The following is a 26,159-nucleotide window of genomic DNA, read 5'->3' on the forward strand; positions in this document are numbered from 1 at the left end:
TCAAACCTTGTGACAGAGCATGCTCTGTTCACATTACTAGATTATAGCTATCCATTACACTTTCTATCCTTTCTTTAAATCCTGACAGATGATTAAAAGTTTGTGAATCTCAACTAATCTATCTGGTTTTTTGTACTGATAGATTTGGATGCCCTATCACATGATAATTCTTGGTAAATTTCATAGGCTCAGAAATAGGTTTCAGTTATTATATCCAACTTTTTTTAAATTTTCTGATCCAAAGATATCATGCCAATTCTGGCTCATATATGAAATATTCATTTCATTTCCTTATCTATATTATATCTTGAATTGAATTGTGAATCCAACATCTTTCTATTAGAAAGTTAACAGCATGATTCACTATTGGTTTTCTAGTACCACTTCCTATTTACTGTTTCATGACCTCTTTGGAGATTCATATGATGAAGTTCAAGCGGTTTTAGCTAAAAATTATTTGAGGCAAAACAATCTGGTATTGGCTAAAAAAATAGAGCAGTGGATAGCTGGGATATAGTACATGACAAACTGAAGATCCAAGCTTTTGGAACAAATCTGACAAAAACTACTGGGAAAACTGGAAAACAGAATGGCAAAAACTAGGTATAGGCCTCCATCTCACACACTTTACTAAAATAATGTCATAAGAGCTGATACTATAAGCACATTAAGAGAGCATGGCAGAGTTTATCTGTCAGATTTCTGGACAGGGGAAGAATTTAGGACCAAAGAAGATATAGAGATCATTAAAAATGTAAAACATAGGGGCAGCTAGGTGGCACAGTGGATAGAGCACCGGCCCTGGAATCAGGAGTACCTGAGTTCAAATCCGACCTCAGACACTTAACACTTACTAGCTGTGTGACCCTGGGCAAGTCACTTAACCCCAATTGCCTCACTAAAAAAAAAAAAAGTAAAACAGATAATTTTGATTAAATAAAATTAAAAAGCTTTTACAAAAACAAAACCAATGCAACAAAAATTATAAGAACAGGAATCAGAATGAATTTTTGAAACAAGCATCTCTAATAAGGCCCCATTTCTCCAATATGTAGAGAACTGAATTACATATATAAAAATACAGGTTATTCCCCAATTAACAAATGGTCAAAGAATACCAAAAGGCAGCTTTCAAACAAAGAAATTAAAGCTTTAAATATTCATATGAAAAAAATGTTCTAAATCACTACAGATTAGGAAAATGCAAATTATAACAACTCTGCAATTCTACCTCACACCTATCAGAGTGGCAAATATAGCCAAACAAGAAAACACTAGATGTTGGAGGGGGTGTGGGAAAACTGGGAGACTAATCCACTCTTGGTGGAGTTGTGAACTGATCTAACCATTCTGGAGAGCAAACAGAAACTATGTCCAAAGGATTATAAAACTCTGCATACCCTTTCATCCACCAGTACCATTGCTAGGTTTATACCCCAAAGACAGCCCCCAAAAGAAAAAAAAGAACTATTTGTTGTTTGTTGTTTTTTTATTGTTGTTGTTGTGGGCAGGGCAATGAGGGTTAAGTGACTTGCCCAGGGTCACATAGCTAGTAGGTGTCAGGTGTCTGAGGCCAGATATGAACTTAGGTCCTATTGAATCCAGTGTTTTATCCACTGCACCACCTAGCTGCCTTGGAAAAAGAATTCTTTCTACAAAAATATTTATAACAGCTCTTTGTCTGGTGGCTAAGAATTGGAATTCAGAGGTATGCCCATCAATTGGACAAAGGCTAAACAAGCTGTGGTATATGATTTTCATGGAATGTTACTTAATTAAAAGAAGTCATAAGCAAGATGATTTCAGAAAGGCCTTGAAAAACTTGTATCAACTGAAGAGCAGAACCAGGAGAACATTGTACACAGTAACAGTGATAATATTTGATGAAGAACTGTGAATGACTTAACTTTTTTCAACAATACAATGATCCAAAATTATTCCAAAGAATAATGATGAAGCATACCATTCACCTCCAAAGCCAAAACTGATACAGATTAAACACAAGCATGTTATTTTTAACTATCTTTTTTTCTTTGAGTTTTCCTATACAAAATGACTAATACAGTAATGTTTTACATAATTGCACAAGTATAACAGACATATGATTGCTTTCTGCCTCTGGGGAGGGGTAGAGAAGGAGTAGGGAGGGAGGGATAGAATTTGGAATTCAAAACTTTAAATAAAAATGATTATCAAAAATGATTTATTGGCATTTCATGCAGTAAAGAATTGCCAAGGTTTAGTTCCAATATGTATCACTGTATAGTGATTTCCAAACATCATGGTTAGGCATTAAATGATGATATTTAAAAGAAAAAGAAAAAGACCTTTGCTTGGTATCAATTCTTCAAGTCTCTCACCAATACACTTAATTCCCCACCCAGGTGTCAAATTCATCTACTATAGGGCACTTCTGATGATGTCACTGCCTACTCAATAAACATTATTCCTATTGACTCCCTAATTAATAGGATCAGATATAAAATCCTCTGCTTGGCTGTTAAAGCCCTTTCCCATCACCCCCTCTCCTATTTTCCCAGTATTTTTTCACCTTCCTTTCCCTCCACATGTGTGATAATCAGTGGCACAGGTTTCTTTCCTTCTTGACCACTCACATCTCCTGACTCCATGTTCCTTGCCCCTTGTGCTTGCTCTGGCTTCCCTGAAGTCCCACCTAAAACTCCTCCTTCTTATATTATCAAAGTTTTATCCCTGCTCAGGAATTGAAAGGCCAAGCAGTTTGACTTTTCCCCCTGTATTATACATGAGGAAATTGGGGCTCAGAGGATCAGTTCCTTGCCCAGGATCCCACTGCTGAAATGAGTCTAAAAACAAATTCCAAGTCAGCCCTTCCTGCCCACAAGTCTAGCACTTCTTCAGTACAACACTTAGAGACCTGTCATGATAACAGCTATCACTCACCAGAACAGAAGCCCCTTGGACCTTCCTGGAAAGGGGAGTTCAAATCTTCTCTAGAGACTGGAATTCCTGGGAATATAGGATAAGGAAGTGATGAGGATAGAGAAGTATAGAATTTACTCCTCTTTAGGGAAAGGAGACATGCAAGCAAAGATGACAGGATGGTTGCATGGATGTCTCAAGGATGGTTCCTTAGGTATTAATTGTTGGGCTCTTTGGAGGCAGGTTGAGATCACACAGCCCATTTGGAACCAGAAAACTTCCCCTTTTATTCACCTCTTTCCCAGAAGGATGGGCACACTGCCTAGCCTATTATCTAGAAACTGGAGGCTGCTGGTAAGGCAGTGGTAAAAGCCGTGTGCCTGGAGTCAGAGAGACCAGTTCAAACCAGTGTCAGACACATTCTAGCTGTGTCCCCCTGGGGAAATTGTGTAACCTCTGTTTGCCTCAGTTCACTCACCTATGAAATGGGGATAAAAATACTACCAAACTCAGAGGGATGTCGTGAAGATCAAATGATAATAGGTATAATGCAGTTAGCCCAGTGACGGATATAAACTAGGTATATGTAAATGCTTATTCCATTTTCTTCCATCCTGTACTGACTGGAATTCAAGGGACCAAAGAAAGAAGAATAAGAATAAACGTGCTATGCCTAGCATGATGAAGAGCAATGACCGATGTCGCAAAAATTTCTAAGTCCAAAGAAGAAAAAGAAACTGTGAAGTCTTCAAGCCAAAGGGAAATAGGTTTATTGAGAGATGATACCTGTGTCTCATAATAAAGCCTGTCTCTGGTCTAGGACCCCAAAAACCCTGAGTAGTGTCATTTGGCTGCTTTTATATCCCAACAGGACTGTAAAGTATTTATCCTGTACTATTTTAGACACACAACATAAGCAAAATGGGGCAAATAGGGCATTTCTGCAAGACAAACACACTCAAAGTGATGCATATCAGTGCATATCTTGTAAAAAGAGTCATAAAACATAAGCAAAGTCGGGCTTCCACAACGGAAGTATGTGGTTGATTATGTGGTCCTACCAACTAGCTAACTATTCCTGATAGGTCTATCCACTCAGGAGTTACTACTCTTGATAGGTGACCTCAAAAGTTTGTGGATTTAGCTAATAAATATGTGGTTGCAGAAATATTTCAATGTAGCATGTGTACAGCCTTACTAACATCCATCTTACCTAATCCATTATTATAGACTTAATCTACTAATAAAATAAAATGTCTAGATATATTAAATCCCAATTTTAGTTATTATACTGAGTATTACCATGGTTAAATCACTTAAATCTAAAAGGTGGAGAAAATCTCACTCACACCTACCATGTCAGTAGTTCATAGTCACCAGGGGCAAAGGTCCTTACCCAAAGAAAGCAGGGTCTGGACATTCTCCAGCATGACTTCCTTGTACAGCTCTCTCTGAGAACGGTCCAAGAGGCACCACTCCCCCTGGGTGAAATCCACAGCCACATCCTTGAAGGTCACCAACTCCTAAGCCATCAAAAGTCACATGAATTAGAGCTGTAAAAGACTTCAGAATTCATCTTGTCCATCCCTCACCAACTTAGAGGAAGACACTGAAGCACAGAAGGGATGTGCCCCAAACTCCTATCTTCATGAGTGTCAAAGACAACAGTTGAAACCATATCCAAAAAGAGCCCAATAAAATACTGAGAAAAGCGTTTCGTATTTGAAGTGAGAATTATGTTGGAAAAATAAGACTTGGAGAAATGTCTTTCTATGAAATGTTTCTCCTCATATATGCTCAGGTAGAAATGCTCCATGAGTGAGGTGTAAGAGTCTATCGAGAAGAATGTAAGGTGATGTGAAATTTCTCCTCACCAGAAGTAATATGTTAGATGTCATAAGGGATATGGTAATGAAATTCTATAAAGAGTTTGTGAGAAGTTGGCCAATATTGTCTACTCTTGCAAGGTGTGTGTGTTTTGGGGGGGGGGGGCCTAGAAGGTGTACAGGAAAAATTACTAGTCATTACTGAGAAGAGAAAAAAGAAAAAATTTCTAGTTAATTTCCTAAAAGCCTGAAATCAAGTCTTCCCCAGATAAAAGCATGAAAATAATTCTTAATATTGCTTACAATGTTCCCTGAAGTGAGAGTGATAAGACTGTTTCCAGAAAAGTGAAGAAAAGTAAAGTTAGCTATTGTGATATTGAAGGCTTGGGGTAACATCAGTATGACGTATCATAACAAAAAACCCTTTTGTCTTTGCTTTATGATTGCTTTCACTAGTTAATGAAATATTTTCTTTCATTTTAATGTTTAGTTATATGGAAATAAGAGGAACACTGATGGGGAAATGGGAGTTCATTCACTTATTTAAAATGTAATTTTCTATTGACTGGATTTGGAGATTGAGCTAATTCATAAGACATTGACAATTTCTTTATGAAAAAGAAATCTCAATATACACCTAAAACGTTAGAACATTTAGAACCAAGAGTCAAGACAAACAGTTAAGAAGCAGACTGATGTGGGGCAGCTAGGTGGCACAGTGGATAAAGCACTGGCCTTGGATTCAGGAGGACCTGAGTTCAAATCTGACCTCAGACACTTCACAGTAGCTGTGTGACCCTGGGCAAGTCATTTAACCCTCATTGCCCCACCAAAAACAAACAAAAAAGAAGCTGACTGATGGGTGGAGCCAAGATGGCAGAGAGAAGCCAGGAAGTTCCCTGAGCTTTCCCTAGTTTCCCTCAAAACCAACATTAAATCAAGCCTCTAAACAGATTCTGGAACTACATAACCTACAAAAAGACAGAGACACACATTCTTACTTGAGATAACTTAGAAGATTGTGGCTCAGCACAGCTCAGTACAATTCAGTAACTCCGCCCAGCTGAGAATGGCAGACTACAGAGGGAGTCTGGGCAGGTCAGCAGGAGGCTCCTGGACACAGCATAAATAAGTCACTGAGGCCCCTTGGTCCTAACTCAGATTGCTGGTGCACAACAGACCCTTTGTGACCCACCATCCCTGACTTGGAGGGCAAACTGCCATCTTGAGAATGCCCCAAATGGCAGGTGCAACTTAGCCAGGCCATCCCAACACAGAGAGCAAGCCCAGGGTGGTGAGGAATCCAAAAGCCACAGAGGCCTCAGAACACAAAGCCAATGATGTGGCCCCTATCTCCTAGCACAAGAACCTTTTAGCAGTCACCCCCACATCCCCTGAGCAGACCTCAACTTTATAAGTTTAAAAATAGGCTACATTATGAGTGAGAAACAAAAAAGGAACCTTACAATTGACAGCTTCTTTGGTGAAAGGGAAGACCAAAACACAAACTCAGATGAGATTGTCAATATGCCCACAAGTGAAGCTTCAAGTGGGAAGATGACTTGTTCTCAAGACCAAAATGCCCTCTTGGAAGAGCTCAAAAAGGCTTTTAAAAATCAAATAAGAGAGGTAGAAAAAAATGGGAAAAGAAATAAGAGAAATGAGAGTTACACTGAAAAAAGAAGCACAAAAATTGACTGAATAAAGCAATTCCTTAAAACATAAAATTGGCCAAATGGGAGAAAAAGTTGGCCAAATGGGAAAGGAGGTGCAAAAGCTTACTGAAGAAAATAATGCCTTATAAATTAACATTGGGCTGATGGAAGGTAATGACTCCAAGAGACCACCAAGAACCTGTCAAGCAGAATAAAAAGACTGAAAAAATGGAAGAAAATATGAAATACCTCACTGGAAAAACAAATGTGAGATTCAAAATTGGATATACAGAGCATTAAACTCCCCCTTTTAACTTCTCCCTCTTATATATATCTCCCAGACCAATAAGGAAAAGGAGCATCTGAGCTTTAATCTGTGAGGGATTAGTTTTTATTGCTTGGGAATTAATTAGACAACAAAAGGTGATACCAATTAGGAAAACAGGGAAATAGAAATACAGATGAATGGCTTTAAATCTAAACTTAGTCTATTTTCCTTTATAAAACTCACCGAATCCCAAACTGCCTGCCAGGCCGTGAACCAGCACACCCAAAGCCGAATACCAACCATGTGTTTCTGAACTCCTCTCGCCCCCGAGCGCCGCCATGGCTAAGTTTAACAGCCAGAGAATGCTAACTTCCGTTCCCACCCTCACTTTTAAGTTCGTGTCCCGGAAGTTCCTCACGTTCTCGAGTTTTCCTTCCAAAAAAGGAGGTCCTTCAAAAGCTGCTTCAGTAGCATGCACAATCTCTCAAATGATTCAGCTAAAACTTCCACTATTAATCTTTACCACTAATAATTTTTACCACATTCCCCCCTTTTGTTTCATTTGAAAATGAATGAGTTTGCTCAATGAAACAACCAAAAATAATTTCCCAATCGTTACACAACTGACCTGGAAAATAGATCTAGTAGAGGTAGTCTGAGAATATTGGACTACCTGAAAGCCCTGATCAAGAAAACCATATTCTAGAAACCATATTCCAAGAAATTATCAAGGAAAACTGACCTGATATTGTTGATCCAGAGAATAAAATGATCATTGAAAGACTCCATCAGGGGCAGCAAGGTGATGCAGTAGATAAAGCACCCACCCTGGACCCAGGAGGACCTGAGCCCAAATCCGGCCTCAGACACAAGACACTCATAGCTATGTGACCCTGGGTATAACACCCACCTTGTACTAACACATCAAAATTTCTATTCAGTCTTTTCATCACAAATACTTGAAGGTCCTCTTTTTCATTGAAGTCCCATTTCCCCCCCTGAAAAATTATCCTCAGTTTTACTGGGTAGGTGATTTTTGGTTGTAATCCCAATTCCTTTGCCCTCCAGAATATCATATTCCATTCCCTCTGATCCTTTAAAGTAGAAGCTGCTAGATCTTGTGCTATCCTGACTATGGCTCCACAATACTTGAATTGTTTCTTTCTGGATGCCTGCATTATTTTCTCCTTGAGCTGAGAGCTCTGGAATTTGGCTATAATATTCCTGGGAGTTTTCATTTTGGGATGTCTTTCAGGAGGTGATTGGTGGACTCTTTCCATTTCTATTTTACCTTCTGTTTCTAGAATATCAGGGCAATTTTCTCTGATAATCTCTTGGAAGATGATGTCTAAGCTCTTATTTTGATCATGGTATTCAGGTAGTCCAATAATTTTCAATTTATGTCTGCTGGATCTATTTTCCAGAGCAGCTGTTTTTCCAAGGGGATATTTCACATTGCCCTCTATTTGTTTATTCATTTGGATTTGCTCTTTTGTGTCTTGGTTTCTCATAAAGTCACTTGCTTCCATTTATTCAATCCTAATTCTTAGGCAACTATTTTCCTCAGAAAGCTTTTGTATCTCATTTCCCTGACCCTGTGACTTTCCAATGGCTGACTCTCATGCTTTCACTGGCCTCCCTCCTCACCTGGGCTTCCTGGTGTTGTGGGAGGAGGGAACCCAAACCCCAAGGAATCCTTAAATTTTCCCAAAGTAAAAGAAGCTCTGCCTCCCATCTCAGGAATATGGTGGGGCTGAGCTAAAAGACTGGTCTACAAGGAACAAAGATGATATATTGATAAGGATGGGATGGGTGCTATTCCTACCCAGGCACTCCTTCCCAGTTGTTTCCCTCTATAAGGACAAATTCAGTATGGGAAGAGATAATTGAGTAGCTTGCTGTAATACTGGGATAAGAAAGGAGATTAACAGCCTCTTTTCAACAAACAAAACAGGTTAAATTAATGGGAACAAATTTAAAACACAAGTGAGGTTAATAGCGCTAGAAACAATGAGAAAGGGAATAGGGAAAGGAAAAAAATACGCCCTGCTTCCCAAATGATTAGAATCTAAATCTCTGGGGTAAAAAGGCCCCAGGCACCCCTTAACCTGCCTCTAGCCCAGCTAGCTCCAAAGAGCTAGCCTCCCCTCAACAACACAAACTCTCCACCACACCAGTGGCTCTCTCTCTCCCTCTCTTGCGTACACCCCAGTGAGTCCTCTCCTCCTTTCTTTCTCCCAGAAGCCCCCTCTCCCATAGGAAACAGGGCCACACACACACACACACACACACACACACACACACACACACACACACACACACACACACACAGTGCCAAGATAATTGGCTGGCAGCCCTGATTGACAGAACTAACCAGATGGCTCTACAAATGCAAGCCGGTCAGCTTCCGGACTCCTAAGACCACCTGACTTGTCCTCACCAGGCTTCTCGTCATGGTGGGACTTCCCCACAGTAACTCTGCAGCAGGGGTCAATTCTCACACCTCCCAGGTGTTTTACCCCTCCCAGCTGCTTTGCACACATCTTTTGATTGTAAGCACACAAAAGACCAGGGCTTCTCTTACCCAGGGAGACAGTTTGTCCAGTGATTCTGTCTGTTGGCCATATGCTCCTGTCTCCTAATACATCTCTTTATTTTACAAGATTTGTGATTAGCTTCCAATTCCTAGCTGGGCTATTCCTGCCCAATCTAGGGCACACATTCCCCAACACAATGGTGCCAAAACCCAGGAAAAGCCATTAGATGGGTAAAAAGGCAGCTGCCCATTTGGTTCTTGGATTCCTCAGGTAGGGTGGTACACTGTGCATTCTCCTGTTAGGAGCCTCAGTGTCAGTGGGCAGCCCCCACTGTCTGAGGGCTGAATGGCCAGGCTACTGCCAGATTCTCTTTTCTCTGCAGTCAGAAAATGACCTAACTTGAAAAATGCTCAGGTCTTTGTCAGCAACCACTTGGAGTCAGGTGTGGTCATCTCTTGCTGAGGACTAAGCTCAACCCACCAAAATAAGGGACAAGGAGAAAGCATTCCCTGTGACCCCCCCAGCCCTGGTCAGGTGTATCCTTAAAAAATTGGGAAAAATATTGCAAAAAATTGGACTTAGGTGCTATGAATGACTTTCTATTGCAACACAAGATTCATGATAAGCTTACAATTCTTTGGGTGAGCTAGCCCCCAGATCCAGGTCACAATCCCCCCAACACTGGCTTCATTCACATCACAGCAAAACCTCAACATCTGAAAATGAGCTTTTCCTAGTCCCTGGCACTGCTAGGGCCTCCCATCCATACTGGAGAGAGGTTGTGTGGACCCAGCTGCTGCCATGTTATCTCCCAATTAGATAGTAAGTTCCCTGAGGGCAGGGCCTTTTATTTTTTAAACCTTCCTTTGCATGTCCAGTAGGTTGGCACAGTGCTTGGCCCAGAGGAGTCACTGTCTAAATGCTCACTGACAACCTAAGAAATGTCAAATGAGAGGGATTCAGAGAGAGCAGGGGAGACTGGGGTGGCCTGAGGCAGAAGGAAATGAGCAGAAACAGGAGGACAATGTCTGTTCCGCTGACAGCCCTGCAGAGGACAATGTACATGTAACAGGATAAAGCTTCCTGGGCTCTGCTGGATTCCACCTTTTCTGATGCCAGTGAGGTCTGTGGATGGTCTGCACTCACCTGGAATGAGGGCCTCTGGGTCCCAGAGGCCATTCTCTCTGGCTCCAGGCTCTCTCCTTGGAATAGCCTTTGGTTGTCTGCAAGCTGACCTGGGGAAGGAGAAGGATCTCAGGGTGGGGGAATCATTGTACTGGTCTTTTCTTCCCAAGGTGGACACTGGCCTGCCTGGAATTACAGAGCTTGAAGTCTCAGAGCACTTACAAAGGCACAGCCTTCAGGGGAGAGACTCTAACCAGATCAGGAGGGCAGAAGGGGCTGGGGATCCCAGAGGGGAGGAGACCAGGCAGAGCCTCAATAACTCCAGGCCCAGAACTCTACCTCCATCTGACACTATGGGTGAGATATGTGGGTCAGGCAACTGTCACCCCATGGTATAACTGGGGATGGCACCCTAGGACCTCTGGGATATGACAGGGCTCCTTTCCAAGTAGCAAGGGACACCCCCAGAGCTAGGCCTGGGAGGGAGGTTTGCTCCTGGCCAGTCAAGAGGACAGTGACCAAGAAGTCAGAATGGGAGAGATAGGTGGCTTGGTGAATAGAGCACTGACCTTCCTCACTTAAATCTAATTCATTGCAGATCATAACATCTCTCATGATCCTCTCTGAGAAGATAGGACCAACAACAACAGATGGGGAAGATGAGGCCCAGTGGATAGGGCAGACAGAAGAAGCAGGATGTGGAGAGGGGCCCTTGTTCAGACCTGCCTGTCACTTGCATGTGCAGAGCTGGCTCCCAGAAGGCAGAGAGATCTCCCCTCTGAGGCAAGTAGGAAGAGAGATCTCAGCTTAAAGATAAGGCAGAGATCTCAGATCAAAGGGCTTCTGCTTCCAGCCAAGCTGCTCTGGGCACATCCTCCTAGTTCCAGGAGCCCAGCCCTGCCCAGGCCTCCCAGAATGACCTCTCTCCTCCCCTTCCAAACTCCCAGCTTCCCAAACTTCACCCCAGGGACAGAATTCCCCCAAGGCCACCCCCTACCTGGCTGCTCAGTCCTGAGGCCTCTCCTCCCCCATTGATCTACCCCTTCCCCCCCCCTGCCCCAATCCTTCCTTCTCAGCAGAAGCTCCTGCCCTGCAGGCTCTGCCCCTGCTAAACCCATCTTCTTCCGCACAAGGATCTGCCCTTCCTTCCTTTTTCCTGGGTCTCCCAGCCATTCTCCTCCCCTGAAGTCCCCCTTTCTTCTCTGCAGCCTGGGCTCCAGACCTGCCCTGCCCCTCCTTAACTCTCCTCCAAACTGAAAACATTCACCACCTTGGCCCATCTCCCCTCTTGACCTTCCATACCCCAGTCCTCACACTGAGGGAGTGTTTCCTTCTGTCTTGTTTTTCTCCCCTCAGAGATGTTCTCTCAGAGGAAGACAGCTGGATCCTAAGGGGGAGCTGAGGCCAGGACACCTGGGTCCCAGGGCATATGTCACAGCACATGCTATAACCTTTCTCTATCTACTTACACACACCTTCACATCTCCCTCTAAGTCTAGGGGTGTGGAGAATAATGGCATCTACCCCAAAGGCTGCTGTGAGGATTCCATTTCCCAAGTGCTCGGCAGTGCCTGGCACCTGGGTGCTAGAGAAAGGCCAGCTCTGATTATTCTTACTACTGTCCAGCATGTTTTGGGGACCTCTGGGCTGAGGAATTCCCCAACACTGACCTAAACTTGCTGAAGGAACAACACTGATTGTCCTCTGCATCCCAGTGCAGTGTCTGGAACATAGAGATGAGGAAACTGAGAGGGCAAGACATCAAGTCACTTAAGAGAGGTGATAGCCATGTGAGAGAGGTTTGGACTCAGGTCTAGCTGACTGAGGTCCAGCACTACCCACTGCACTGCACCACCAGCTAGTTCCCTTCAGAGAGATGACTGAGAACCACTTCAGAAAAGCAGGCCCAGGACTGAGGGAGAGTTACCCCCATGGAGAGGGAGGTGGGCAGGGAGAAAAGGGAACCAAATCAGACCAGAGGAAGGACTTAGGGATCCTTTGGTTATCATTCCAACAGGCAGGAGAACCAGGACAGGTGACAATCTCTAAGGACAAGTCTTTAGGCAATGGATGGGGATGGTTAACAAGAACCATTGCTATAGAGAAGTCAGGGAAAATCGAATGAAAGGGGATGAGTCTTTAGCAATGAGACCCAGCTTTTAGCTGATTGAAGGAGATCTGATTTCCAAGAGAAGGAAAAGGGAGCAGGGGTGGAAAAAGGAGGGACAATCCCATACAGGGAGTCTTTTCCGTATTAGTTTTTGTTTTGTTTTGTGTGGGGCAATGGGAGTTAAGTGACTTGCCCAAGGTCACACAGCTAGTGTCAAGTGTCTGAGGCCAGATTTGAACTTAGGTCCTCCTGAATCTAGGGCTGGTGCTTTATCCACTGCACCACCTAGCTGCCCTGGGATTCTTTTCTATGCAATCCCCTGTGAAAAGGAGGAAAGAGGATAGCTTAAGAGATGGTTTTGGTTTTTAAGATGGGCAACTTCTGGGCATTGCATTTTTGTTGTTGTTGTTAGTTGAGTGAATTGAATGCTGAAAGGAGATTGTTGATCAGTCATTTTTAGTCATGAACAACTCTCCCTGACTTCATTGGGGGTATTCTTGGCAAAGGTACTAGGTTGGTTTCCATTTCCTTCTTCTCCACTTTGTTTTACAGATGAGGAAAACTGAGGCAAGCAGGCTAACCTGACTTGCTTAGGATCACACAGCTACTAAATGTCTGAAGCCACATTGGCTCTCAGGAAGATGAGTCTCGTACACTGTAGGCCTGGTGTTCCATCTACCCTGCCACTACCTAGCTACCTCCTTGAAGGGAAGACCTGAGTTCAAATTCCACCAAGGTATTCTTATGTTCATGCTGGTCAAGTTACTCGAGACTCATGTGTAATAATATGGCTTTTGTCAGAGAAACAAAAGCTTTTTAAAACCCTATGCTCCATATAAATGGGATGTTATGTCATTGAATCTAAGCCCCAATTCCACAAATTGGAAAATCTAGACCATAGGATTGAGCACAGGTTTGCTGCAGGCCTCTCTATTCTTCTCCTATTCTTCCCCGTTCCATGTATGTGCTACACTCACTAGTCTTTTCCTCCCTTTCCCACCCTCCCCCAAACAGAAAACAACCCCCAAGCTCTGCTCCCTCCTGCTTGGGGGCTCTCCCCTCCCCCTCTACCTTAGCTTCCGGCAAGATGGCTCTCAAATCCCCCCTTCTGCAGGCCTGCCCTGGTTTTCTTCCTCCTTCCCCAGATGCTAGTGCCTTCCTCTCAGAGATTACCTTCCATCTGTGTCCTCTTTACAGGAATTGTTTACATCTTGTCAAGAGAGAGCCAGACTGAAAATCAGGAAGGCCTGGGTCCCAGTCCTGCCTCAGACCCAGGCTGTCAGGGACACTTTCCCCAGTCACAGAGAAGAGATTAAGGGCCTGGAATATTTCCAAAATCCAGGCTAGCTCAGCATCATCTCCCAGTAGTCAGGGCACTCTACGCCCCACCCACCCCCAGTGATCTCCCCAATGTCCATAAATTATGTGGCAACCCCAATATCATCCCATTAGAGTAAGGGCCAAATTTAGTATGGGGAGAGTTAATTGGGAGGCTCACCATAGTATTGGGGTTCAGAAAATAATGAGACCCCTAGGTCCAAAGTTTCCTCCCTTCCCAACTGAAAGTTATTTCTCCCAGACTGATAAGAAAGGAAATTAACAGCCTCTTTCCCACAAACAAACCAGGTTTTCTTAATGGGAACAAAATTTACAACATGGGTGAAGTTAATAAAGCCAGGGACAATGAGAAAGGGAATAGGGGAAGAGTAAAAACATGACTTGCTTCTCAGATGATTAGAATCTAACAAAGACTGACTCAAAGCCCAAACTTGCTTCTGGCTCAGCTGGTCCAAAGAGCCAGCCCCTCTTCCACAACACAAACTCACCACCGTGGGAATCTGTAGTTACAATGGGAATCAGCTGTGCAGTCTCTCCCAGTTGGGTCTGAAGGTCAACCACCCCCAGCTCCTCTCTTTCTCCTCTCTTTCTCCCCTGTTTCTCCCAGAGTTCTCCCTGCCCCACTTCCTGACTCCCCCACCGGAAAGGGAGGTTCTTAGCCATGCTGAGTCTCCAATTGGTTCAACATACTGTAATGAAAATAATGGGATTTAGCAGATACTCAGAGACCCACCTGGAGATTAATCTAGATTGATTGAATCAAGTGAGAGTGATTGACTGCTGATTAGCCTACTTCAAGTTAACTGGATTGTAATCACACCTGGCTAGTCCTTAAGAGGGTATTGTTCTCAGAAGCTAGACTGTGAACTCAACTTGAGAACTCCTTCAAAACCAATGGATTTGAATGATGCCAACCAATCAGCCTGAAGCAGTGTGTAAGGACCGCTTCTGTCCCAGACCTATAAAAAGCTTCCACAATCAGCTTGCTGGAGAGTTAGTGATTAAAGCAGGCTTGTGGCAGAGGACTTGAGGAAGAACCAGACCATCCTGGAACTCTAGGCTAGATAGGCCTTTCCATAACTTTCTGAACTCCATGTGAATACCTGGTATGCTTTAATAAATGCTTAATGCCCAAAGACTGGTGCTGAAGCTTCTAATTTAAGGCGACCACAATTTAGATTTTAAACGTCACAGTTTGGCAACCACAAAGAGATTGCTGAACCCCTCAAACTTCTGATCTTCAGTATGTTAATGCTTCATTTTTGTGGATTTTCTATTTTGATTTATCTTTACCTGCTTTCTCCTTTAACTAATAACTTTATAAAGAATTGTTATTATGAAAGAAAAAATAAAGGCATTGAAGAAAGACAAGAGAAACTTTATCATCATCATATTTCAAGAATCTGCTTCATTACCATAAACTGGGACATATTTTGCTGAAATGCAGAAGTAGACAGCAAGATATTAATATGAGATAGAGAGATTTTAGATATCGAAATAAAAAATTCACTCAGAGAAATAATATCAGTTCAAATGTTACATAAAAGTTTCCTTTTTATGCCATTGTATCTATATTTTGAAATTAATAGTATAAGTTTCTTTTCATAGATTTTCATTCTTTTAAGATTGTGTTTTGTTTTTCAAACTGATTATTTGATTAAATTATATGAAGTATTTCCTTGGTAAATTGATTACCATGACAAGTCAGTGCTATGGGAATGCAGTGGGACCCCAAGAAACTTAGAGATCCCAACCCCCAAGGCCAAGGGAAAAACAGCTCTCTGTCCCACCTCAGGTATGGTTACGGCATGATTGACACAGAAAATACTTAGCCAGGTACTCCGGGTGGAGAGTTTATTACACGAGGACCCAAGGGGGAATTTCAAGCCTCCATCAATGGGCTTGTAGCCCACCTGGTTATATACAAAAAGAGTAGGCATGGTATAGTGGCAAGTTTATCAAACGAAGATGAGGTCAGTTATTTACTGAACAAAGGATGCATAGTGGTGCCTAGTGGTTAGGGGAGGCCTGTCCTTGCAGCTGGGGTACCTCAAGGCCAGAGCCTGTCTGAGACAGACAAGGTCAGAGGCTACCTGTGATTTTCCATATCAGTATGAGGTGTGGCAGCACCTGACCCCAGGATGCAGATAAGCAATATTAAGGTCTTCAAGATGTTATCCAAGATATGGATGGGTGCTACATATCTTACTGATACCCCATTATTCCAAAATCCCCTCCAGGTAGTTTCCCTCTCAGTTCTTTGTAATGTCCTTCTCTCCCTTTTGTTTTGTTTTTGTTTTTTAGGGGTTTTTTTCCAAGGCAGTGGGGGTTAAGTGACTTGCCCAGGGTCACACAACTAGTAAGTGTTAAGTGTCTGAGGCCAGATTTGAACTCAGGTACTCCTGAATCCAGGGCTGGTGCTTTATCCACTGTGCCACCTAGCTGCCCCTCTCCCTTTTCTTTTATAAAGATACAAAAGACAGGCCTTCTCTTACTCCAGTGGAATAGTCACCAAGGTGACCTGTTTGCTGGCTATATATTCCTCTCCTAATAAATCTCTTTTTATTTTACAAGATTTGTGATGAGCCTCCAATTCTTTGGGTGAGCTAGCCCCCCAATCTAGGTCACAAATCCCCCCAAACTAGAGGACCCTGGGCTAGATTTAGAAGGAACCTCAGAGTCCTCCTGTGGCCTTGGAGGAGCAAGGCTCAGAGCAGTCAATGACTTGCCCAGGGTCACAGGGGCATTAAGGAACAGCCAGGATTCCAGCTTGGGTCACAGATTTACAGCCAGTCGGGAATGGCAAGAACATTGACTGACCTCTCTCCAACTCAGAACATCCATGAGGTTTTTGGGTTTTGTCTTTTGTTTTTCTGAGCTGATTTCCAGGCCACAGGAATACTCATAATAGCCCCTACCTGGTAGGGTTGTTGTGAGAATCAAAGGAGATCACAAGTGGAAAGCACTGTATGATTACTAGAATCTAGAAATGGGACCCAGGGGGAGCTGGATTTGAACCCAGGTCCCAATTCTAAATGTAGCACTCTTCCCCTCATTCTACTAGGCAGCCTCCCATCATGAGTGGAAGGGGTAGGCTTCTGAAGAGTTCTCTCCTGGGAGGAAAGGAGAAGGACTTCTTGGGGAGGGGAGACACAGAGACTAAAAAGATGCTGAAAAATGCTTCATTTCTGGATCCTGAGGTGGTTTATCTACCAAAGGAGGGGTGGAGGAGGGGCAGATACCTGAGACCCAAACTTACTTTTTCTGGCCAAAGACTCTGGGTTCTTTGATGTCATCTTGGTCTGGGTAAAGCTGACTGAAGGTGGATAATGGCTGCTCCAGAAATCCATCCTCCAACCCTCCCATTATTTATATCTCTTCTGTCCACCCCCTCACCCTTCCTGGCCATTCAAGGCCAAACTTGGCTCCACCCTGCTCAGCCTCCATCTAGTCCAGGTGGGTAGGAGTGAGGTGGGGGAGGGCTGAATGTCCAAAGCTCCCTTTACCCAGCCCAGGTTAGTCTGCTGGCCTGGGTTCAGGGCTACCACCCCTGCCCCAATAATACAGACACGTCTCCAAGCAGACCCCTCCTTCCTTTGACCTTAGGTATCTGAGCTCAGATCCCCACCTCCAAACTGAATCAGATTTAGGACTCCCCAGAGACATTTCAGGGACTCTTCCAAGCCTGGAAGGAGGAGGCAAAGACCTTTAGCCTGTTGCCTTCCCAACTTACCAAGACCTACTTCTTCCCCACAAAATCATAATGAATTATAAGCACTCCCATTTATACTGCACATTAAAGTTTCTCAATCAGCTTTCAACAACACACCATTACCTCATACCTAGACTATTACCATAGCTGCTGGGGGAGGGGGGCTCTGCCTGCCTCAAGTCTCTCCTCATTCAGTGCATCAGCCCCCAAACTCATTTTCCTAAAGTGCAGGTCTGACCATGTCACCACCCTCCCACATTCAATGAACTACAGTGGCTTCCCATTGCTTCCAGAAGCAAATACAAAAAGCTCTGTTTGCCATTCAAAGCCCTGCATAACTTAACCCTCTCCTACCCTGCCAGTCTTCCACCTTTTTGCCTACCTGTATTCCTGGATCTAGTGACACTGGGCTGGCTCCTGGATGCTTCACTAAGTACACCCTCCATCTTTCAGCTCCCAGCATTTTCTCTGGCTTTCTCCCATGCCTGGAATATTCCTCATCCTCTGCTCTGACCACTGACTTTCCTGGTTTCCTTTAAGTCCTAACTAAAATGCCCCCTTCTGCAGGAAGCCTTCTCCAACCCCTCTGAGACCTTACTGCCTTTCCTCACTAATTTGGCTCTGCCCCAGAAATCCAGGACGGAAAATTTTTTAAAAGAAAATGGTAAAAAAACAAACAAAAGAAAAAACACTTAAAAGATGCTAAGTTTAAAAATGTTTACAGAATATAAAGCAAAATATAAAGAAAGAAATAAAGCAAAAATACAGACCCAGACATTCTGAACACAGTAGACACAGTCCATCTCAGAATATACATCAGAATAAATGCTAATTTTATGGAATAATTCCACTGGGGAAAAAAAGAAAAAAACTTCTGCAAGTAACCAGCACAAATACCATCAAGTATAAAGGAAAGAAAACTTAAATAACACAAGCTTATTCTATAACTATTAGAATCCACAAGGGGGAATGCTATAATGTGTTCCTAAGGGGAAAAAAAGGATCCCAAGATGATCCCTTAGATGACCTATGCTATACATATGAGCCCCATTATAAATGAAAAAAGATGGATACTCAATAACAAAGGGGCATTCAAAACATTCCTAGAAAGAAAAGCAGACTGGCAAAAATGATTTCTTTCTCAAACTCCTGAAGCAACTGATGTATAGCACTGTAAGGGCCAAATTTAGTATGGGGAGTTAGCTAACCGTAATATTGGGGTTCAGAAAATAATGGGGGACCTCTAGGTCCAGAGTTTCCCCTTCTCCAAACTGCCTCTTTTTCAGTTATGCCTCCCAGACTAATAAGAAAGGAGATTAACAGCCTCTTTTCCACAAACAAATCAGGTTTTATTAATGGTAACAAAGTTTACAACACAAATGGAGTTAATAAAGCTAGGTAAAATGAGAAAGGGGATAAAGATGGTTAGAATCTAATTCTCCAGGGTGCAAAGGTCCCTAGTCACCACAGCCCCCCCCCCCCCCCCCGGGATCTGTAGTTACAAGGAGAATCAGCTATGCAGTCTCTCTCCTGTTTAGGTCCCAAGGTCAAACACAGCAGCTTCTTTCTCTCTCTCTCTCTCTCTCTCTCAACCTTCCTCGTCCCTCTCTCAGAGTCCTCTCTCTTCCCATTCCTGCCTCTCTCACAGGAAGGGTGGTTCTATATCTAGGCTGAGTCTCCAATTGGTTTAACATACCCCCTGGGCTGTCCCCATTATAATTTACAATTTGGCCAGGCCCATGTGGGCTTGGGGGAACTCCAGATGGGGGTTAGATACCTAGTTTTGATACTTTGATTCAATAAATGTTATTTGTGTTGTTTGTTCTTTAATCTCTTAAAGTACACACCCATCTTCCCTTAGGCTTTTATGAAGCAAAGATGGGGTTATAAAAACTCCAAATCACAATTAATTCCTTATAGAACCCTGAGCAATCAAGGACAATTAAACTACCAAAATTACTGAGTAATGATTAAGAGGATTGTTTCTCAATGGACGTGTGTAGATAAGGCTGAAAGCAAAAATAAAAGAAGTGATAGTGGGAGAAATAGAAATCAAAGTTCAGGAACTACTCATACCATCCTCCAGATGTGCAGTGGCACCAAGAATGGATTTTTTTGTGTGTGTGGAAATAAATTATAGAACATGAGGAGTTATTAAAATGGGGATAAAGAAACTCATAGGCAAGGATATATGATATATCCTAATCAAGTGAAAGTCTAACAAGGAAAGCAAATCCAATTCCATAGTCTCCTAGGAATAAGAGAACCTAGAGGAGAATGGGTAAAGAGAGAATTTAGAAAAGGATAGAAAATGGGGGAAAAAAGGGGGGAAATCTTGTCTCAGTAGTTAAAAATAGTATGGCTGATTAATGCACCTCTGGAAGAAGGTAAATACTGTTTTTGATTTAAATGTAAAGACGATTTTTAACAATCACTTTTACAAGATGATAAACTTCAAATTTTCTCCCTCCATTTCTTCCATCCCATCTCCCTTATACAGTAAGCAATTTAATATAGGTTATATGTGTGCAATCAAGTGAAACATATTTCCATATTAGTCATGTTGTGAAAGGGAAAAAAACCTGACAGAAAAAAAAAGAAAAAAAGAAAGTGAAAACATTATTCTTTAATCTGCATTCAGACTCTATTCATTCTTTTTTCTGGATGGGGAGGGCATTTTCCATCATGAGTCTTTTGAACTTGCTTTGGATCTTTATATTTTTGCTGAGAAAAGTTACATCAATCAGGCTGATCTTCACAAAATGTTGCTGTTCTGGTTCTGCTCACTTCACTCTGCACCAGTTCATATAAGTCTTTCTAGGTTTTTCTGAAATCCCCATGTTCAACTTTTCTTACAGAAGAGTAGCATTCCATTACATTCATATGGCAGAGCCATTCCTCAGTTGATGAACATCTCCACAATTTACAATTCTTTGCCACCACAAAAAGAGCTACTAGAAACAATTTTGTACATGAAAATTCTTTCCCTTGTTTTATGGACTCTTTGGGATAGAGACATTGCAGTGGTATTGCTGGATCAAAAATGATACTATTTGATTGCTGATAAGGGATCTCATGTAAGAAAGATTGAGAACTTATACTGGTTATTATCTTGTGGGATTTGCTGCTTACAAAGGACAGTCATCCTAGCTGGAGGGAAGGGAAATCAGAGCTGGGAGTAATTGAGACTCAGAAGAGTTGAAGAGCATGGACCTAGGGAAGAGTTGTCAATGAAAATGGGAAAGAAGATCATAAGAAGGAAATAGCCCATAAGGAATGAAATCATTAGGGCATGGGAACATTCCTACAATGGGACATTATCCTCTCTGTCATGTACAAGAATTTCCATCTCAGAGTGAGCAACAACAGAAAAATGGGGGCCAAGGAAAATGATCTCAAAACTGGTGGATGAATCTCTTTAAAAGAGGGAAGCCAAGGGGCAGCTAGGTGGCACAGTGGATAAAGCACCAGCTCTGGATTCAGAAGGACCTGAGTTCCAATCCGGCCTCACACACTTGCTGTGTGACCTTGGGCAAGTCATTTAACCCTCATTGCCCTGCCAAAAAACAACAACAACAACAAAATAGGGAAGCCAAAACAGCTACTTCAAAAGTATTAATACCATAAGATATACAAAGAATATAGAAGGACTAAGTGTAAGTGTCAGGAATCCAAAAAGAAAAGGGTTGAATAGTCAGAAAGAAAAGATCAACAAAATCTTTTCAAGGGAAAGGCACACAAAATGAAGTTTAAAAAAAAACCCACAAAATAATTTGAAGGGGAAAACAAAGAAGAAGGTTCTACTTGACAATTAACTGAGGAGTAGAAAAGGAGGAAGAATTAAACATTTAGATCAGAGTAAACAAGAAAAAGGGATGAAAAAGCAAAAATCTGAATGGAGGGAAAGACTTAACTGGTGGGGATGGGAGGGAGATAGAAACCTAACATAATTTTAAGCAAAAGGCAAAGAAAACAACAACAACAAAGTGTGATAAGTAAGAAAATAAAACTAATCTGTTTACATGAAACACATTTTAAAAACACCTAAAAAACAGAGACACACAGAACAAACATGGTGGTTTGATAAAAAGTGTCCTACTAGTTAGGGGAACCCAAAAGAGCAGAACATACAATCATGCTATCAGACTAAGCAAAAACCATCATCAAAACCATGGGAAGAGATAAGCAAGGAAACTACATCATACTGTTGCAAACCACAGATTGCCAACCAACAGCCATAGAAAAATGCTAAAATCCAAATATTTTTAACATTTCTATTTATAAAAGAAACCACTGGAGTATAAGACCCAGTAACATAAAAATGCTAATATTTTAATACCCATATCAATTCTACATAAGAATCACATAAAGATAATTTTTTTTTGAGGCAATTGGGGTTAAGTGACTTGCCCAGGGTCACACAGCTAGTAAGTGTTAAGTGTCTGAGGCCGGATTTGAACTCAGGTACTCCTAACTCCAGGGCCAGTGCTCTATACACTGCACCACCTAGCTGCCCCTAAGATAATTTTTTAAAACAATTTTTAAAAGATAATTCTAATTCCAGAAAACTTAATAAAATAAGATGAAGATCAAATTAGAAACTATAGAATCTAGAATACATCAAATATTACATGAAAAAATGACCCCTAAAAGTGATTTATATCCATGATAGGGAGAGAATTGGCATTCATGTATACCAAGGAACCAATGCCAATAGATGAGTGTTGAAAGGACAGGAAGTTTTCCAAAGTCCTGAAAATCCTAAATGACATGTGAGCATATTCTCCAAAGCACTGAAGATGGGAGAATGGCCAATGAAAACAATTTTACCAGTCCTTGTGATGTCTTTAAAATTGGTGACAACAACAAACAGGAAACCATCAATATTTGTTTTTAAGTTTGAAATTCACAAAATGGAAATAAAATGAACATTGTATTCATATTATAAGACTGAAAAAAGATTGTACTTGAAACAAATGTGCATAGATTGACTTTTTTGAGCAATAATGAATTCAAGGGGGCAGCTGGGTGGCGCAGTGGACAAAGCACTGGCCCTGGATTCAGAAGGACCTGAGTTCAAATGTGGCCTCAGACACTTGACACTTACTAGCTGTATGACCTTGGACAAGTCACTTAACCCTCATTGCCCCGCAAAATAATAATAATAATAATAATAATAATAATAATAAATTTAAAATAACACTTTCAAGTTATATTGCTTTTGTTCTATTGCTTCTATTATTGTACCACTTTCCTTCCTTATAGTTTTGGGATGTGAGACATGAGGGGCAGGACAATGCTATTGCTAGTACCCCTCCCCCCTCTCCTACTGAATATTGAAAAAAAAAATCAAACAACAAAATATTTCTTTTTTTTAGTGAGGCAATGAGGGTTAAGTGACTTGCCCAGGGTCACACAGCTAGTAAGTGTTAAGTGTCTGAGGCCAGATTTGAACTCAGGTACTCCTGACTCCAGGGCCTGTGCTCTATCCACTGCGCCACCTAGCTGCCCCAAAATATTTCTAATGAAAGCACACAGTCAAGGAACACAAATTACCATAATGTCCATTTTTCAAAAAAATACTTCTTATTAAAAAAAAAAAAAACTTTTCATTCTATAGCTTGTATCATGAGGGCCAAAATTAGATATACTGAGCATTATTTGGGTGACTCGCCTTAATATTGGGGTCCCAGAAATATGAGGGACCTTTTTTTTAGGTTTAATCCCCTCTGAACTATTCTTTTTAGATATTTCTCCCAGGCCAATAAGAAAGGAGCCTCTAAGCTTTAGTTCACAAAAGGATCAGATTTTATTACTTGGGAATTGTTTAAACAACAAAGGTGAAACTAATAAAAATCAAAGATAAGGAAATGGGAAAACAGAAATACAGATAGATCTCTTAACTCTAAACTGAGCTTAAGATGGTTCAAAGGAATTTAGGGTTTTCCATAGGTAACTCACCCAAACCTGAACAGCCCACCAGTCTAAGTTGTTCACGCTCCATCACAACCTCAGTCAACTGCCAGAGAGAGTGTTCCGGAAGTGCCCCGAGAGCTTAGCCTACCAGAAATGCCTTGCCTCCCTTCAGGTCACATTCAATCTTTCCTCCCCCAAAAGGGAAGGTCCTTCAAAAGCTGCTCATGGAGAGTTCTCCTTCTTACCTCAGTACCATATGTAATCTCAGGGTGGGCCAGGTGTGGCCCCTCCCAAATGATTCAGCTAAAACTTGCAATATTAATCTTTACCACAAATAATTTTTACCACATTACCGCCCCCCCCTCCTTTGTTTCTTTGGAAAACTCTAGGGGTTTGCTCAATGAAACAGTATCCATCACCTCTTGATAAGGAGGAAGGTTGAATAGATCTTGGTAAGTCCCTGGTTATATCATTATACTGATTTATCATTAGAATGGGTAGGATGTCTTGTCAAGTTGTTGACTTTTAAAATGTTGTTACTGATAACAACGACTCTCTGGAGGGCAGTTAGGTGGTGCAGTGGATAAAACACTGGCCCTGAATTCAAATCTGGTCTCAGACACATGACACTTACTAGCTGTGTGACCCTGGACAAGTCACTTAACTCTCATTGCCTCACAGGAAAAAAAAAAAAAGACTCTCTGTAGTCTGAGTTATTCCATACAACTGCTCCAAATTTCCCTGAAATTGCTCATGCTTTATTGCATATTGTTGTACCATTCCATTCATATACCAAAATTTATTTAGTTGTTGCCCTGTTTATTGTAGGATGCCACAACTTACTTTCTGTTTCTTTGACATGACAAAAGGTGCACTTAGACTCCTTTCCTTTCTTGAAAGACATATAACCTCTAATGGTATCACTGAGTCAAAGATTTTGTAATTTGGAGGGAACTTCACAACTTTAGCAACAGTAAATTGATTGTATACACACACACACACACACACACACACATATTGCCAGTGGACACAGGTATCTGTGGAGAAGAAAATTAGGTTGGTGACTTTGCACAACCCTCCCTCACTTAAATCCAATTCACTACAAGTCATGACATCACCTCCCAATTTCATAGTCCTCTTTACAAAATGAAGGACAAACAGAAACAACAAGCTGTTCTCCCATGCTTCCTTAATTTGCTTATCATATCACCTTTTATGTCTAAATCATGTACCCATATTTACCTAATCTTGGTCTATGCTGTGAGATGTTGCTATATCCAGTTTCTGCCAAACTGTTTTCCAGTTTCCCAAGCAGTGTTTTTCACTAATTTCCTTGAAATTCTTGACATTTTTAAAGTGAATTTTAATCTTTTTTTCTAGCTTTATAAAACATTTTTGGCAGGTTGATCAGTATAGCATTGAATAACTAAATAATTTAGGTAGAATTGTCATTTTTATTATATGTCTTTGGGCTACACATGAGCAATCATTATTTTTCAAGATGTTTAAATCTGACTTCATCTGTATGAAAAGTGTTTTGTAAATGTGTCCATGTAGTTTCAGGGTTTATCTTGGCAAGCAGACTCCTAAGTATTTTATATTATCTGCATTTTTTATTAATTTAATTTTGGGGGGGTAGGACAATGAAGGTTAAATGACTTGGCCGGGGTCACACAGCTAGTAAGCATCAAGTATCTGAATCCAGGGCCTGTGGCTTTATCCATTGTGCCACCTAGCTGCCCCTCTAAATTTATTTTAAATGGAATTTATCAATTTTTCCTGATGCACTCTGTTGCCAATATATAGAAATGCTGAAAATTTATGTGGGTTTATTTTATATCTTACAATTTTGTTAATGTTATTTCAACTAGATCTTTAGTTGATTCTCTAAGACTCTGAGTATATCATTGTATATTCTGCAGAGTGATAGTTTTGTTTCCTCATTGCCTATTCTAATGGATTTCTTTTTCTTTTATTGCTTTAGCTAGCATTATTAGTACACTCTTGAATAATGGTGGTGATAATGGGAATCCTTGATTCCCTGATGATTTTATTGAAAGCCTTCTAGCTTAAGTCCATTACAAAGAAAACTTGCTGATAAATTTAGATACATACGATTTATGATTTTAAGGAAAGTTACTTTTATTTCGATACACCCTAGTGTTTTTAATGGGAATGTGGCATTTTGTCAAAAGATTTCTCTGTATCTATTGACATAATAATATGATTTCTACTGGTTTTCTTATTTCAACAATTATACTGATTGTTTTCTTGATACTGAACCATTCCTGCATTCTTGGTATAAATTCAACCTGTTTGCAATTTTTGATCTTTATGATATATTTCTATAATTTCCTTCCTAGTGTTTTCTTTCTTTCTTTCTTTCTTTCTTTCTTTCTTTCTTTCTTTCTTTCTTTCTTTCTTTCTTTCTTTCTTTCTTTCGATCAAAATAAAACCAATGCAGCCAAGATTGAAAAAAAAAAAAAAGAAACAACAAACAAAAAACCAGAATGCTGGGAAACAATTTTTATAGCAAGTGTCTCTAATATATAGAGAACTGAGTCAAATTTGTAAAGATACATGTCATCGGGGCGGCTAGGTGGCGCAGTGGATAGAGCACCGGCCCTGGATTCAGGAGTACCTGAGTTCAAACCCGGCCTCAGACACTTGACACTTAACTAGCTGTGTGACCCTGGGCAAGTCACTTAACTCCCATTGCCCCGCCCAAAAAAAAAAAAAAGATACATGTCATTGCCCAAATTATAAATGGT

General features: G+C 41.4%; 1 protein-coding gene across 2 annotated transcripts in view; it reads right to left on the bottom strand.

Annotated features, from left to right (window-relative positions):
- The window catches only part of LOC122751847 (zinc finger protein 2 homolog), an 86,489-nt gene that overhangs the window by 55,547 nt on the left and 4,783 nt on the right, over nt 1-26,159 (bottom strand). The window contains exons 3-4 of one of the 2 annotated variants that reach the window (XM_043999043.1): nt 4,298-4,424; nt 2,923-2,988 (exon numbers count right to left, since the gene is read on the bottom strand). The exons of the other annotated variant lie outside the window; for it this stretch is intronic. Of the exons in view, the coding sequence (XP_043854978.1) occupies nt 2,923-2,988; nt 4,298-4,424 (193 nt within the window). The remainder of the gene's footprint in view (nt 1-2,922; nt 2,989-4,297; nt 4,425-26,159) is intronic. 2 annotated transcript variants of the gene reach the window in all.

This window comes from Dromiciops gliroides, chromosome 3 (assembly GCF_019393635.1).
Source record: "Dromiciops gliroides isolate mDroGli1 chromosome 3, mDroGli1.pri, whole genome shotgun sequence".
Lineage (NCBI taxonomy): Eukaryota > Metazoa > Chordata > Mammalia > Microbiotheria > Microbiotheriidae > Dromiciops > Dromiciops gliroides.